At 45.2% G+C, this 16372-nt stretch overlaps 1 protein-coding gene across 1 annotated transcript in view; it reads right to left on the bottom strand.

The window, feature by feature from the left end:
* Positions 1 to 16372, bottom strand: part of LOC105696724 — a 154074-nt gene that overhangs the window by 14406 nt on the left and 123296 nt on the right. The window contains exon 4 of the mRNA XM_012419422.1: positions 2654 to 2762. Within this exon, the coding sequence (XP_012274845.1) occupies positions 2654 to 2762 (109 nt within the window). The remainder of the gene's footprint in view (positions 1 to 2653; positions 2763 to 16372) is intronic.

Raw genomic sequence — 16372 nt, 5'->3', positions numbered from 1 at the left:
GAGATGTAGTTTCCCGGGGAAAAGTGGAGGTGGAAATGCCGTGGCGGATGCGCGGAGAGAAATAAGTCTTAAGGTGATAAGGAAGGGTCGTTATCGTTTAGGTCATATTGCTTAGTTTCTTCTTTATGTCGGAAATGAGAGGAATTTTCTCTGCTGAAGAGAGTATGTGCATTTGCGAGTGTGCAAAAGGATTAAAGTACTCGTCTGAAATGAGAGGAAGTAGTAGGAAGCCATTTTGGTCAGACTTGGTACCGGTGTATGAATATGGTTATTTATTTCAATGGCCGTATTAATATTTATATACGGGATGGTGTATTTGTAAATCAAGGTTTGGATCTTCAGATGAAGTACTCGAAAGATAAGTTTTAAATAATTTCATGTGTACTCTTCTGAAAGTTGTATATTTCGAAGTGTACTTACGTTTCATGGTTTGATATGAATAATCCGATCAACGCCTTGCATCCAATTGTAATAATTAATGCGTTCATGATCAGCGGTTTGGAATTGTAAATTGTTTATACCCTTGTCAGGTGTGTTAAGATGTTTGTAAATTTTTGTAAATAATTCTCACGGCTTACGGAAAGAATATTCCGCAGTGGTTTCAATTGTTTCCAAGGGGAACTTAATGTACCCGACGACAAGGAAACATGAGACAGAAAGTAACATAAAAGGCAAGTACGTTGAGTGCACTTGAAGTAGTAGAGGGTTGCAATAGTCAGCCGCACTTCTTAACACTCTTAACAATGAAAAGGGATTTCAATACATTTACCGAGGCTTGATGTATGAGTCGGTTTTCCCCCTTCAAATGCACTTCCAGTGAATGAGAAGCAGAAGAAGAGACACGCGAGAGTCGGGATTTCAAAACATTCTATACACTAATTATTGACGTTTCCAATAGTTGGGAGTAGAAGTAATCCAGCAAGTCACTATCAAAGTACAATTAATAATTCGATGATTCCAAAATGACGGAAGAAATTGCGAAGCGAGACAATTTTTGGACTGATAAATGATTCAGTAGTTCCACCGCGATTTGGTCAGACGCAAATCGAAAGTTTAAGAATTAACCTGGAATGATAGCAAGGCATATTTGTATATTTCTAAAGAAAATCTTCGGTTAGTAAAAACAAATACGGTAGGAATTATTGAGTAAAAAATCCTTTTTAGTACCTGCTTTTAGTATCCCATTTTCTGGTTTGTTTCCCGATGAAAGTTTAAATGCGAATCGGTGCCAGGAAGAACCTCGAACTTTGGAACTCCCTTGGGAAATATGGAAACTGCATTGGAAAGTCATATTTGTACCCGTTATTCACCGGTACTGGCCGAGAAATTAACGAGACATTTAATGCACCTCCCCGAGCGATGCATTTCCCGAAAATGAGCGAAGAGATTCAATCCGTGATTTTCGAGTTCTGGTTTTAATTTCCCACCGCTAGTTTCCCTTCGTCTTATTCCTAGATTTATTATCCATACCACAGTTTTTCGTTTCCCCGTAAGTCTAGAAGAGGACGAATAGATGCAATTAGTGAAAAAGAGAAAGAGGCCAGCGATGCAATTTTTGAAAATGAGCGAAGAGATTGAATCCGTGATTTTCGAGTTCTGGTTTTAATTTCCCACCGCTAGTTTCCCTTCGTCTTATTCCTAGATTTATTATCCATACCACAGTTTTTCGTTTCCCCGGAAGTCTAGAAGAGGACGAATAGATGCGACGGGATTAGTAAGAGGGAGAGAGAGTGGTCAGACTTCGTCGCGATGGAAATATTTACTCGAAATATTGACACAACGAGAAGCTCCCCTCTTGGCGGAAATGGAAAAGCTTTGTGGAGTCGGAGAGAGAGAGAGAGAAGTCCAGCCTAGGGAGTTTTTCCTTCCTGAAACGGCACTCGGAGGCTCGGAATGGTTTCCGAGTCGACGCCATCCAGATCAGGGGATCGATCGGCGATCGATCCCCGGTCGCTCCGGAGCCATCGGAAGGAACGGAATCGCCTGCGACGAGAAAGGGAGAAATTGAAAGAGTCGATACGCGGATCGGCGAGAGGCGTGAAACAAATCCGATTCGATGGGTTCCTATATAAACCCGTGTTTACGTACCTCCCGTACGTGGCTTTTCTCCATTGAAACAATATTTGCTCTCTGTACTCGGGGAGGTTTAGAGCTCCTTGCGGTAACGCGTACCGAAATTTCTCACCCACGGAGGTGCATCCGAAGAGCGGAGCTTTTTTTTTTATTTCCCCTGATAATAGGAAAAAAAATATCACGCCGATGGAATGAATTTCCACGTACCCGGTATTTTCCTGAAACGCGAAATTCTCGGGAATCGTTTCGGCCGTATATCGATTTCTTTATCACTACATTTAACAAGAGATAAAAATTGCTGATTTATCCCGTTGCACTTATAGCGCCTGCTGAGTCTGGGGATAAAAGAAGAAAATTTTTCGCGCTAGCCAAATTGTCGTCGATTTTCTTCCCTTATTTTTCGTTTTTTCACTTATGGCGCCTGCTGAGTCTGCGGATAAAAGAAGTAAATTTTTCGCGCCAGCCAAATTGTCGTCGATTTTTTTCCTTGCACTTTTTACGGGGTCTCCGGTAATGGGGGCCGAAAGAAACATGCAGGATAGTGTTGGGGTGGTGTCAGGTGAAATTGCAAATGACTAACCTGCAGGCTGGCTCGCCAACAGTCTCGAAAAACAGGCAGGTCCCGCCGTTCATGCAAAAGTCACCTGCTATCGGACATGGCTGCTCCTGCCTCAGCCACGCTGCCGTCGCTGCAACAGAATACAAACGAGAGAACTTTAGTACTTTGGGGCTTCGGTCTTGGCGCCGCGGCTCTAATATTCCGAGTTTCCTCGGAACGGTCACTTTGCGACGTAAACGGATCGGCTAAACGGTTTTGCCGGTCCCCGAGCACGCCGAAAATGGCCCGGTCGTCTTTAACCACGCAAACCGTCGCTAAATCGTTATCGTTATCGTAAACATAAAAAGGAGCAAAAAGGGAATTGGTATAACGCGAAGACGGAGAGGTTCCGTGATAACTTCGCCATTTTGTGTATTTAACGCGGCGCTGTATTAATATTTCTGATTAGTTGGCTGATTTAAAATTTTAAATCCGCGCTGCGTTCATTTTTTATTGTTCAATTCGTTATTTTAGGAATTTAAATTCAGCGCCACATTAATGGAATGGATTCAAAATGAAAATGAGTTCAAATAAATCCACCCAATTGCGAAGAAACGTTTCTATCCAATTTATTCCAGTTTATTTGAGTGGCACAATTTTCCCTCGAATTAACAAAATATCTCTTGGGTACCATTCGAAGAAATATTTCTCTAGTTCACTATTTATTCAGTGCATAAAAAAAAAACACTAACGAATGGAAATATGTTCGCAATGTCTCAGAATAGGAATTAATGACATTAACAAGACATGGTAAAATCCCACGTCCAGTAAAAATATTATAAAATGCAGGGTTAGTTCAGCATAATTCCGATGTTAATCCTGGGTCGAAAAATGTGGCAGGAAAGAGTCCTTCAAAAAAAGAAAAAGAAAAAGGAATTCTGTAGAGCGCAGGGTAGGGAAGATTTTCAGGGGTTCCGGGTATTTCGTAATCCTTCATAAATTCCGGGGCCGTCGCGGGAATTTCTCCAGCTCTAAATTTCCTCGAAGGAAGCGAGAAGGTGGGGAATTTTCCCTAGGATATCCAAAGGATCCTAGATGGGACAAAGGCATTCGATTTTTGCGAATGCAACGAGGCCGCGCATCGAGCGTCGCTCCTTCCGCGAGCGTCCTCCTTTCGGCATGAATAAAATCCGGAATATAAGGTCTTTGTCCAGGCTCGGAAATGATATTCATAGGCAGCTGCATTTTCATTTGAATCGGCCGAAAGCCGCGGATTAGCCTTTGGTATGCAGATCCTCGTTGGCCGTCGGATTTACGAAGATCTTAAAACACCCCCGCGGCGGAAGCCGCCTCCTTTTCCTCGCGGGGGGTAACCCTTGCTTTTCCTTCGGCGAATGCAGCTTTACCGGGGAAAAGCCGACTAACAAGGGGAGAAAAGTTTACCGGTTGGGAAATTCGCTCCGATAAACTGCAATTACGCCCAAGAAGGTGATATCGAAGCGCGAGGGAAGTTTCAAACGGCCGGTTTTCCACGAAATATTAAATAAACGCCTTTGAAATTCGGATATTAAACGCTCCCCGAATTGTATTCGAATCGACTGATTTGAAGGGGGTTTCACTTCATCTTAAGAGCTTTTCGTCTCGTTAAGCTTAACGAGTAGACGAATGTTTCGCTTCCCTCCGGCTCGGCGCGAGCTTTTGCGCGCGTGGGGATGAAATTTGGAATTTCCTTCGTTCCTCTTCTCCGGGGCGAGTTCACCACCCCTAGGAATATCCTCCTATTTATGGCGAACAATATGCTCCGACAACGGCACCCATAGTAATAATACTTTCGCAGATACTTCGGCTCGTTTCGCACCGACTCGAAAGCTCGTTTTCCCGCTCCCCGCCATTGTTCACACGGAATTCCCACGCGTGGAATTTCTTCTTCGGGCTTTTACAGGAATTTCCCACCGACTTTTCCGGGTCTCGAGCTTTCGAGCTTTCGAGCTTTCGAGTTTTCTGGAAAGCTCCACTAAATCATCCCACCGATGGCGGGAATGCTCCGCTAATGCTGGAACTACCGGGTTCGATAGATGGGGTGGAGAAAATTTCCAACGGATGTTATAATATAAATGTGCAACTGAAATATATCTGGAAATGTCGGATATGTGTATATAGAACGGAATAATAATGGAAATTAAATGTTATAGGAAGATTATGATTTTTACAGATCATACTAAGGAAACGATTTCATTGAACCAATGGAGTGTTTCTTTGAATGGTGCTAAGAGAATATTTTGTTATGTCAATAGAATAGTTACTTGGCCCGAATAAACTGGAATAAATTGAACGCAATATTTATTAGGAATTATGACAATTTATTATAGCCAAATAATTATTCTCAGAATTAATAAAACATTTCTTTGGTTCATTGGGCTTTTTCTTAGTGCAGAAGCACAGGTGATGATTGACTTCCTCGGTAAGGAATTTAAATTAAATATTATCGTCAATGTATAATCGTAGGGAATATAAATGAATGAGGGTTTCTTTTTTGATAAGCTCTTTTATTCTTTTAATATTTGAATTTACCGTACATATGGCGGCATTAGAAGTTTCAGTTTGAAAGGACCTCTTGAAATTTCCGGCCCAGGGTTTCTTACACCGGTAAAACTTCGCAAGTGGTCGTGGAGCTTTTCAATCGAACCTTCTTTGCGATTCCGGCGAGCTTGCGCGTCGATAGCGCCGACGAGGCAACTTTTAATCCATTTTCAACACGAGAAGCTCGGAACAAAGCTCCAGAATGGCGGCCGACCTCGAACTTTCTGCGTCCTTTGACGGCTTTCTGGAAGACAATGGCACGTCTGACCTCCAAGAAAAGCTCAATAGAGACCCGCGGTTGCGTGAGCTTGCACGTAGCGGAATTAAGAAGAAGCATCGCAATCGGAGTAATTATTAATCTTATCCGAGAAGCGATGCTTTTTATCGTGAAAGACTCGTGTGATTTCTAAAGCTCAATATCTAATGGAAGAAGGATATCTGTATATGGATAAAAGCTGTGCTTACGGAGTTACTGGAAATGTTAAAGCTCTCTTTTTGGGGATGACGTACGTCAAAGTTAATTTTATAAAAATTTATCTTCATGTGTCGATCATCAGCGACAAAAATGGAATCAGGATTTTAGTAATCGAGTTGACAGATTTTATGGGAGCTTTTGAGGAGCTTTTATGAATAGAGTAGGATGCTGGACATGTAATTAAATGAAGTAAACGCAGATATGTGGGTTTGTTGAGAGTAGTTAAATTTATTCATGCGTCTTGTTTGAAATTAGTCAAATTGGCGGTGTTAATGTGGAAGCTCATCATTTTAAAAGGAGCTTCCGCCATTTTCACGAGCTTCCGCAGTTATCGATATCAAGAGAACTTTTAATCCGGTTTCAAGCTGGGAAACTCGGAACAAAGTCGGCATCAAAGTGCACCAGCCGCGAGCTTTTCTCAGGCTTTCGGCAACTCTACGCAGAAAGCTCCGAGGATTCTGAGAGCTTTTTCCCCGTGGTCACACGGACGGCAAAAGTCACTCCTGCGAGCTTTGAGATGCATTAATCAACAACCTGTAATTATTACCATTGAATGAAATCTCGAACATTACGAGAGCTTTTTACAGGAACACATATGCAGTTAAAGAGGCTAATTCTCGATTTGTATGAGGATTACGAAAATGCATGGAAAGAATTTTTTGCGTCATTCCCGCAGAACGGAGAGCTTGCTACCTGCAGAAAAGCACAGTGCTTTCTCGTGCCATTATATGCAAGCATTGTGCCGATTTTTTTTCCAGATGTAATAATCAGTGATTAATCCTTCCGGTCGAGAAAGTCGGTTCCGAGTTCTCTGACTGTGGACTCGGGAAAAAGCTCTCCCTCTAAAAGCTCGTCTTGGTATTAGGCACCGCGTAACAATACATGGACTGTGTACCAAGACCCGAGCCCTTCATAAAGAGATAATTACCTGCAAACTTCCTATCCGATAAGCTCAGTCATCCTGGAGCTTTCAGCGACCCCCCGCGGAATTCGGACAACATTCCCCCCGGAAAGCTCGTTTACTTTTGTTCTTCTGTGTACGCAAACGCGTGTTCTCCGGTTCGTAGTCAACCGCAGAGTCGTTCAAATCGCAGAAAAGCTCCCCTCGGGTAAAAGATTACCACGCGTTCGCCATACCACATGCCAAAGCACACGCTTCACTGCAAGCTCGGTAAATTGAGCATGCTTAAACACCTCGGAGCTTTCCGGGACCTCTTGTGAAATTTCAGGACATAACCTCCCCCTCCGGAAGCTCGTCGATATTTTCGCTCCCCATCGCTTAATTGCTGGTAATGACCGATAAAAATGGGGAAAGCACCCAGGGCTGAAAGCTCGCCACCTGACAACGCCATCGAATGACGTACCACGCGTTCCCGGCACATCAATCATGGACGTCGTCAAGGTTTGCATGACCTAGGGGTATATATTTGTGCTTGCAGAAGCTAGCCGATATTAATGCTTTCAAAAGCTCCTCGATATTTGTGCTTTTCGAAGCTCGTCGATATTTGTGCCATTCGAACCTCGTCAATATTCGTACTTCCCACATCCCATCGATACGTGTGCTTCCCTTGAAAAGTATAGACAAAAGCACACAAAAGCACACCCCCGGATAAAAGCTCGTCAGGTGACTGAGTCGTCAAATGACAAACCAGCCGTTTCTAATAAGCCAATCAAGAACACTGCCAAGATTTTCGCAGTACCCCACAGGGTGTAGAAGAGGTGCCCCCCTAGAGCTTTTTTTTTTGGGGGGGGGGCGCTTTCGCATGCACGCGCACGTGCTGCCCTCAGTGCTCACGGGAATTACTCGAAATTAAAGGCACGCTGCGGGGCGCCATAGTAGGTAATTAACCGCGATATAATTATCTTAATGCCAGTACCACGCCTACATTAGGAGGGTGGTGGGTGGGTGGGGGGGTTATTTAATCTCGGTAACTCAAACGGCTCGTATCTGTTGGCTTATTTGCTCGAGCCGGGGCGTGCGAGGGCGGAGAACGTGCTTTCATTTCCCATTGTTAAGCCGTCCTCTCCAAAAAAGCTTTAAAGCTCTGCCCCGTGGGACGGGGAAACCTCGGTGTGCGGTTTCTTCCCGCTTTGCGGCCCATCTCGGATTGATACACGGGTTTCCTTCGGAATTCGAGGACTTCTTCCGGCTCTCCTGGAATTTAGATGAAAAATCGTCCCTCGCGAGCTTTCCGGAATGAAGAGACGCCCCGAGGTATCTTCGCCCGATGTCGGCCAACCGAAGAGCTTGCGGGGTGGGTCCATGGAAGTGGGGGGTTGGTATTCTTGAAATAATTAAATTTCCTCAATTTAATACGGGATATCATTTATTTTACGCCTGGGAAATGTTTAACACTATTTTTACCACGATTTTGTGTATACCTATTTCGACCAAGAGCTTTCGATGAGGTGGAGGAAAATGACCCCGGTAAATAAATTGAACAATTATTATACGAAAGCTCGAAACATTAATTGAGAAAAAATTATTAAACTTTGAAACTAATATCAAGTTGAAATTTTAAAAGGTGTCGAAATTGATTGAAGATGTGTCTCGTTTCGTTTATGTACGTGTGTATGTTAATATACGTTTATATATGTTATGTCGAGGTTCAGGGGAGCGTCGCGGTGTCTCCGCTATTCCTTTTACGCCTCCCCCTGGGCCGCCCTTTGGCTCGATTCTTCCCCTGCTAAAAGGTAAATTGAACGGAATTCGCGAAACTCGGTGGCACTCCGAATAAGCCCCGGGTACTGGCTAAAAACGTCAATATTACTTAACCACCCCCCAGGACGGCGCTACTCCTACGGGGCTACCCCTTTTACGTCGTTACCGCGGCCTTTAACCCCGCCGCAAAAGCTCCGGCTTTTCGCGAAGCACGTTCGCGTTACCGCAGGCTCGAGCCACCCTTGGAAACGCACATGTGCGCTCACGTGAGAACTACCCCAGAGAACGTGGAGTTATTTTACCGACGTACCTCGCACCTCGCCTCTGGTACGTCGGCTCCAAGTTTGAGCTCGCTGTCGAACGAGATCAACCTTTGGCAAGTCGCTTCGAGCCTTTGGCAGCTCGGCTTGGCTTCGTCAAAACCGTTTCCCTCGTTAGGGGAATTGTTCGAAAAATTACGCTCGGATGATTACGAAATACCCTGGGTTAAGGTGAAGTGAAACAGGACGTGGGACTTTTTCAAACTCATGGAATTTCAATTTTTGTCTATTTTTTTTTTTAATTTGTTCATGGATATTTTTCGAAAAATTACGCTGGGATGATTAGGAAATACCCTGGGTTAAGGTGAAGTGAAACACGACGTGGGACTTTTTCAAACTCATGGAATTTCAATTTTTGTCTATTTTTTTCTTTAATTTGGTCATACATATTTTTCGAAAAATTACGCTGGGATGATTAGGAAATACCCTGGGTTAAGGCGAAGTGAAAATTGTTAAGAAGGTTAATATCTCTCCTAATATGATAATGAACATCAGAAAGCGGTTCTTTCATCGAGTTAGGCGTTACGGAAATGAACCTAGGTAGAAGTAACTTTTTCGCGGTATTTCCCAACGACCGCGGGAACATCAGTTTATCGCGAAGCACGTTTGCGTTATTGCAAGCTCAAGCTCTTCCTTGGATTCGCACATGTGCGCTCACGCGAGAACTACCCCCAAGTGCCCAGAGTTATTTTACCAGCACCCCATTCTCTGTTCAGGAACGTGTATCCGAAGTTTCGGGTTTGCACTCGAGCAAGACCAATATTCGAGGAGGGTTGCGCCGGGGGCGTTTTTCAAAATTCTCCCTCGAGGTCCCATAACGAAAGTGCATTTACTCCGGCAATTGGAATTTACAGACATTAATAAATAAACGACCCATCCACCCCTGATCGTCCATTAAGGTTCATTAATCGTTCCTTAAGGCCTTTCATTCTCCCAGACTGTAACCAAGTACACATATTTTTCTTGAAAAATTAAATTTCATGAGCATGCGCTCTCACTTAGAGTCTCCACATTTCCGCGGTAGAGTTTAAAACAATTCGGTACACCGATTTACCAGAAAAGTGTAAAAAACACCCTCGGATGCCGCTTTCATCCCGCCTTAAGATCGATTACCTAGGCAAGCGTTACAGTATTATCATACTTCAGTTATTCGATGAGAGAGTCAAGATCCTCCCTAAGGTCGCTAATTGATCGCCGAGAGGTACACTTGGAAGGGTGACCCGTAATACATAATTAATACATAATTACCCCCTTGTCTGAAAAGCACTCCCGTTCCGTAAAGCCCAAGATTGAAGTCTCGTTCCGATTTATTTCCTAACCCGTCTCCCAGTAGTCCACTCTAGGAAATTTTCCGCGTATCGCGTATGACATATTTAACCCTCCGTGAAATTTTCCGCCCCCTTGGAAATTTTCCGCGAGTCGCGTATCACTTAAATGAACCCTCTAGGAAATTTTCCGCGTCTCGCGTATCAGATATTTGACCCTCCGGGAAATTTTCCGCCCCCCATCCTCATCAGGGGATGAAAGTTCTGGAGGGATGCGGAATCTACGGAGGCGGTTTCCGCTCGTTTCGGCAGGGTGGTCGAAAGCTGCGACAATGCGACTTTGCTGCGGTCACGTTTGCGTGTGTCGTGGACGTTGGTCGGCGGAAAAGGGGTTGAAAACGGGGGCAGGACGTGGAAGTTGGCCGAATTAAAGTGGATGCGACATTTCCAGGGGGTACGGGGGTGGCGTTGTCCTTCAACAACGAGTAAGCTCCGAACGGACCCACTTTTCGTTCGGTCCGCGCGGGGGTGAACACCCCCGAACTGTACGAACGAGAGCTTGCGTGTTAATTCGAACGGACACGGCTAGGGGGATGTCGGCAGACTCCCTTTCTTCTTCCGAAATGCGAATGACAAAATGAAGAGAGAACTTCCAGGAGCTGAAAATGTTTCCTTTTTTCTCCCTATTGTTTCGCATGGGTACTTGTATTTTTGTATCCTAGGGTTGGTGACTGGCTTAAGGGGATGTGGGACCAGTTAATTCGGAGGAAAAACGTTTTTTAAGCGCACCAAGTCACCCGAAGCTTTCAAACATGAATTGCAGACATTTTAGGAATCTCATGACGCTTTGTAATTTGGCTTTAATTATAAAGAATTTTTCTTTATGCAGTGTGGACTTGTATTTCGAAAAGCGCGTTCTTTTGCTCTGGAGTAATCGCAGCCGTTTAGCTATACGACTCAATCAATAAAAAGCGGAGTAATAAACGCAAAATGGAGCGCCGTACGTGACTGGGTTCGAGTACAGAAGATTTATGCCTGGCATACAGAATTTATCAGAGCTGCCACCGTTAAATCGACGCGAAAGAATTAAAGACCATGGATAAGGTCCTGCATCATCGTTTAGGCGAGGCGTAATTAATTGTGCTTGCAGCTGGAACGCAGCCTATATATCGTTATCTGTAATTAATAATTACTAATGCCATATATTTTTAAATACATAACATACACAATTTAGTTATACCAAGAGATTTAGGGTAATCCGTCAGTTTATTAATGATTAAATCCATTACAATAACGCTTAGTTGCTTCTATCCGAAAATTAAGGGGATGTGAAAGTCTCGTCTGAGGGGCCGTTCATGAAACTTTTCTCCGGAAAGAAGAAAATCTGGAATTTCATGGGTGTCAGGAAGTTCATTATAGTGTCTATGTCGAGTTTGTAGAGTTTGAGACGATTCCGAATCCAGTTAGAAGAAAAGTTTCATAAACGAGACCTCTTTGACGGCACTTGCACACCCCCTTAAAGGTATATTCCGACACTCCTTCCAAGTGTTTCAGGAGTGCCGAGTACTGCTCGAATAGTGCTCGGTATGCAGAAGAGTTAGTCCTTATCACTTCTCGAGTGCCGGGAATTCTGGATAAAGTATCGCTCGGGACAGGAAGACGTCGGGCGACAATTTCGCGCGTCTCTCGAACGCTGCTCACAGCACCCCTAAAATTTACTCGTAAAATACACCAGTACGTAGACCCACGGCCCACTAACGAGCGCCTTGTAATGCGAGTACGTGTGCGTGCGATTTAACTCGTGCAAGCACGTGGCGTTGTAGAATTGTCGCGCGCCCCAGAATCTAGACAATGGAGTTGGACGATGAATAGACAAGTTCTGTTTGCGACGAGATGCTAGGAGGTACGGCCCTATCGCTCACTATCCACTAGGAAGTGGACACCCATTGCCGGTCTGGTCATTTGTAACTATATGTCACTCACCACCACCTACCGATCAGCTGATCATACTCTGTCGCCCATCAACACTGCCGGTCAGCTGGCCACCCTTCCACTCATAGGTTATCTGGTTATTCACTGATACCCACCACCAAAGATCAGTTGGCACCCACAAGTTGATTTATTGGTCATTGACAGGCATTGTCATCTACGGATCGTTTGGTCACTTTCTGGCACCCATAGAGGGTCTGGTTAGTCCCTGACACCCATCATCAAAGACCAGTCAGCTGATCATTCTTCGGCACCCACAAGTTGATTGATTGGTCATTGACATATATCGTCACCTAGGGATCTTCTGGTTACTCTCTGGTACCCATAGAGAGTTTGGTTAGTCCCTGACACCCACCACCCAAGATCAGTCAGCTGGCCATTCTTCGGCACCCTCAAGTCGTTCGGTCATTTATTAAGGTTATGTAGTTCTGATCGCATTGCACCAGAAAATTATGTAATTTAATTCCTCGATTCGCTAGGTAGAGCAAAAATTCTTATAAAAGACTTTTCGTTTAAAAGCTTTGCTTGCGCCAAGGAGGACTATGATCGCTAAAACGTATCCGAAGTAGGACAGAATTACGGATTGAGCTTTTGCCCGGTTATATGGAAAACTTTGGATTCGCGCGTCCGAGTGTGCCAAATCCCAGCCGTAATCCCGGAGCTTTTCGTGTCCAAACGGGCGGAACCAAATGGAGGTTGTGGCCCAGGGGACAGAGCTTTCGAATCAAGCATTTCCTCCGCGTAATGCTTTTTTAATTCGAAGCATCGATTGTCCAAGCGACACGATATCCGACCATTTCGACGTTATTTCACCGCCGGCCATTAGGAGTATCTTAACGTTGCCAGTGACCCTTGGCAAAAGCTCTCGGAAGCTCGACGATAATGACGATAAACGGGCTGCTATTGCGACAAGTAATCTGAGAAGGGATAACGAATCCGAGAATATTGAGAATAATTACGGCGGATGCTCCGGTGAGCTTTTGGTAATGGAGCTTTGCAGTACTGTGCAACTTATATCAGCCAAATAATTATTCTTCGAATTAACGTGATATTTCTTTGGCAAGGGAATATGTTTTAGGTCCACTGAGAGCTTTTTCCCAGCGTGGAAATCCCCATTTCCTGACGTTCCCTTAAACGTGGCGGGAAGAAGAACCCGTGAAAAGCGGAACACGTGGACCGGGTCAGACTCGGAAATCCGAGAGCTTTTCGTGTCCAACCGGTCGGCGGGGGAGCTTTTTATCGGGGGACGTTTTCTCAACGCAATGCCTTTTTAATTCCGGCCAGATTGTCCGAGCGACATGCCATTCCGTTTTATGTAAGTCGGCCATTAGGGGACGCCATAACGTTGCCGGCGGCCCTTAGTGAAAGCTCCCGCAAGCGCAATAATAATGGTAACAAGTGGGCTTCTCTGGCCATTCGGAGGTGGAAAAACGATAACTACTAGCGGGGTGTAATATGGAAAATAACGACAGGGGTAGTCGTAGGAACGTTTAACGACGAGGGGCCAACGTCCTGCGCGAAATGACCCCTCGAGTTGAAGCTCCGGAAAAGCTCCGGACAAATTTTCGGAAGGAAATCGAAATCTCGCCCCGAGGAAATTTCCCGGGTACCCTTCCGCGTGATAAAGAAAGAAAACCCCATGAAAGTCTTCTAAATCTTTGTCTATTTCCACGGCACGACCCTTGACAAATCTGCAATCACCTACAAGTACACCTAGACAGTACAGAATCGTTTCAAGCTCTACAACCTGAATATAGAGGCCATGAGAAAGATCCCGCACCCATGAAATTAGAATTGTTCCAAAAATGTGTACATAGAAATCTTCAAAATAACAAACTACCCTAACCTCCCCCCTTAATCATACCCCCAAAAGATCCATTGCACTTCCAAAGGAAAAAAAAAAGAAACCAAAGAATCGAATCAGCGCAAAATGACAAACTCTCATATAACCCCACCCCCTGCAATTACATCCCCCAAAGCTATATTCCTAAAAAGAAGCCACCCCAAAATTACTCCCTCCCCCATCCCCACGTTCCCATTATCGAACGAACGCACTTCCGGGGGTACAGAGCACTCAAACTCAGGTAATTGTCCGGCAAAAAGCGGTAATCACTTCTGTCGAGTATGGAAATCGACACAGGGGCGCTTAACTCCAGGGGGATTGGGGGAGCGTACGCAGAAGCTCGCGCGTAAAAGCTCCGCCGATGAGCTTGCGGATCCAGAACGAGATCTCGGCACGTAAAGGGAGTCACCCGCGGAATCCCGCGAAGCTTCCCCCGTGATGCGAAGCCCCCTGGTGGATGAGGGGGAGGGACGAGGGGGTGCCGACGAGAAAAGCTCGCGAAAATTTCAAGCGGAAGATTGTTCGCTGCCTCCCCCTGGGGGCACGGACGCAGCAGTATATGTGCGTGCTGTATAGGACTGTATAACGCCGTATGTACTGCCACCTACCTGTACGACCGCGAACTATGTAAGCACGTACCTGACTGTGAGCACATGCTCCACCTAGAGTGCCGACCCCGGGGGGAGGCGGTCCTTTTGAAGCGGAGAGGTACCCCTTCCGCCACCCCCGATACCGACTCCGGGTACGTTTCGAAGCTTACGTGCCGGGCCAACTCAAGTACTGATTACTTTCGGGTTTTAAAGGTCGCGCACTTGCGCTTTGAATACTGGGATGAGGGTGTCAGGGACCCATCGGGCTGGGGGTGAGTTTTAGGTTATGCTCAGGGGTCGTTGCATGGTTTCGGGGGCGGTTCAAAATGGATATTTTATGGTTTGACGTTGTTTATTGTTCAGAATATGTATATGTTTATTTTAACAATCTGAGCGCAGCTTTTGAATACTGGGATGAGGGTGTCAGGGACCCATCGGGCTGGGGGTGAGAGCTTTTAGGTTATGCTCGGGGGTCGTTGCATGGTTTCGGGGGCGGTTGAAAATCGATATTTTATGGTTTGACATTGTTTATCGTTCGGAGAAATTAATTATTCTCATTTCAACGATGTAAACTCAGCTTTTGAATACTGGGGTGAGAGCGCCGAAGACCGATTGGGGGTGGAGGGCCTGTGTTTTAGGTTATGTTCGGGGGTCGTTGCATGGAAGCGGTTGAGAATGATTATTTTACGTTTTGGACGTGGTTCATCACTGAAAAACTTATATAATAAACACTATATATATACATATCACTCTAATTTATCTTCGTACGCCGCGATTATGGAAAGGGAAGAAAGTGCAGCTTAACTCCCATCGAGACATTGAAATGTGAAAAAAAAATGAAATGTCGCGAAGGTTCGTTCGCCTTGATTCGAAAGGCCTCTCCTTCGTTCGAAGTGGTTCGAAGGAGAGCATGTCATCATTTTGGACGCGAATGTCGACCAAACGACCAAGAGGTTCCACGGCTCGGCGTTTGAGACGTCTTTTGTCGCGATCGCGGGAACGAGTTAAGGCGAGTCGCGCTTAATAACGCGACACGAGACAAAAAGCTCCGGTTCTTTCATTCGTTACCGCGCGACGCGCGACGTTCTAGATTTTTTTTTTTTTTTTTCCCCGCGAGACAAGTAATAACGCGCTCCTTCCCTCTCGTTCTGTCGCCTCCTTTTGATGTCGGTTGGAGTTCCTTTCAACCGCGTGGGCAAAATCTGGAATTTAAATGTGGGAACCACCCACACGAGTCGAGCTTGCGACATTAACAATCGCGCGGCACGTGATTTTGCATGGACGGAAACGGTTCATCCTGGTTCATCTAGATTGTGGAAAGATATTCGATTGACACGAAAAAGTCATCTTAGGAGGTAATCCGACATCTTTGAAATCGATGCAGACATTGCAGAGATATTAAGAAAGAAGAAGCACTCGAATATCAGACAAAATTTCAAGTGGATCAAAGTGGCTCCTCCATTGCAAAGATATCAAGAAACTCGGTAGAGTTTCGCGACAAATACACGCAAGCGCATATTCCTGGGAAAGCACAAGGCGTCTTTGAGAGGTCTGATCAATTCGGCGGAAATTTAAAGGCATTCGAATATCAGACAAAATTTCAAGTGGATTTAAGTCGCGTGCAGAGCAAACACCGGGACTCGGAAAATCTGCTCGGAAGGAGCCCAGCAATTTTCCGAGCAATCGTTTGATTTCTTTCATCGCTCGGCGAGCTTAATGCTCGCCGTCTTTCCTCGGGTTTCGGAAAAGCTGTCCTTTATGAGCCGAGCTTCGGAAGAAATAAGGAGCTTTGATCGCGCGGCGAAGTCGAAGGTGCTCGACATCAAGAGGGCCGATAAATAATAATTGCTTCGGCAAAGAGAAGTAAGCTTTTCCCGGGAAATTCTTCGGAGCTTTCGCGGCAGACTGAGCTTCACTTATCCCATTCGTTAGACGAGAGAAAAACGGAGTTCGGGATGAATTTTCTTGAGCCCATTCCATCATTTACCGTACATACAGGAAGATAAATTTATTTTGACGTTCAATAAATCCATCTTT

The sequence above is a fragment of the Orussus abietinus genome, unplaced genomic scaffold (assembly GCF_000612105.2).
Source record: "Orussus abietinus isolate OABI.00-Male unplaced genomic scaffold, Oabi_2.0 scaffold16, whole genome shotgun sequence".
Classification (NCBI taxonomy): domain Eukaryota; kingdom Metazoa; phylum Arthropoda; class Insecta; order Hymenoptera; family Orussidae; genus Orussus; species Orussus abietinus.
Note: the sequence above shows the minus strand (reverse complement) of the source record. Positions and strands in the feature narration are given on the sequence as shown.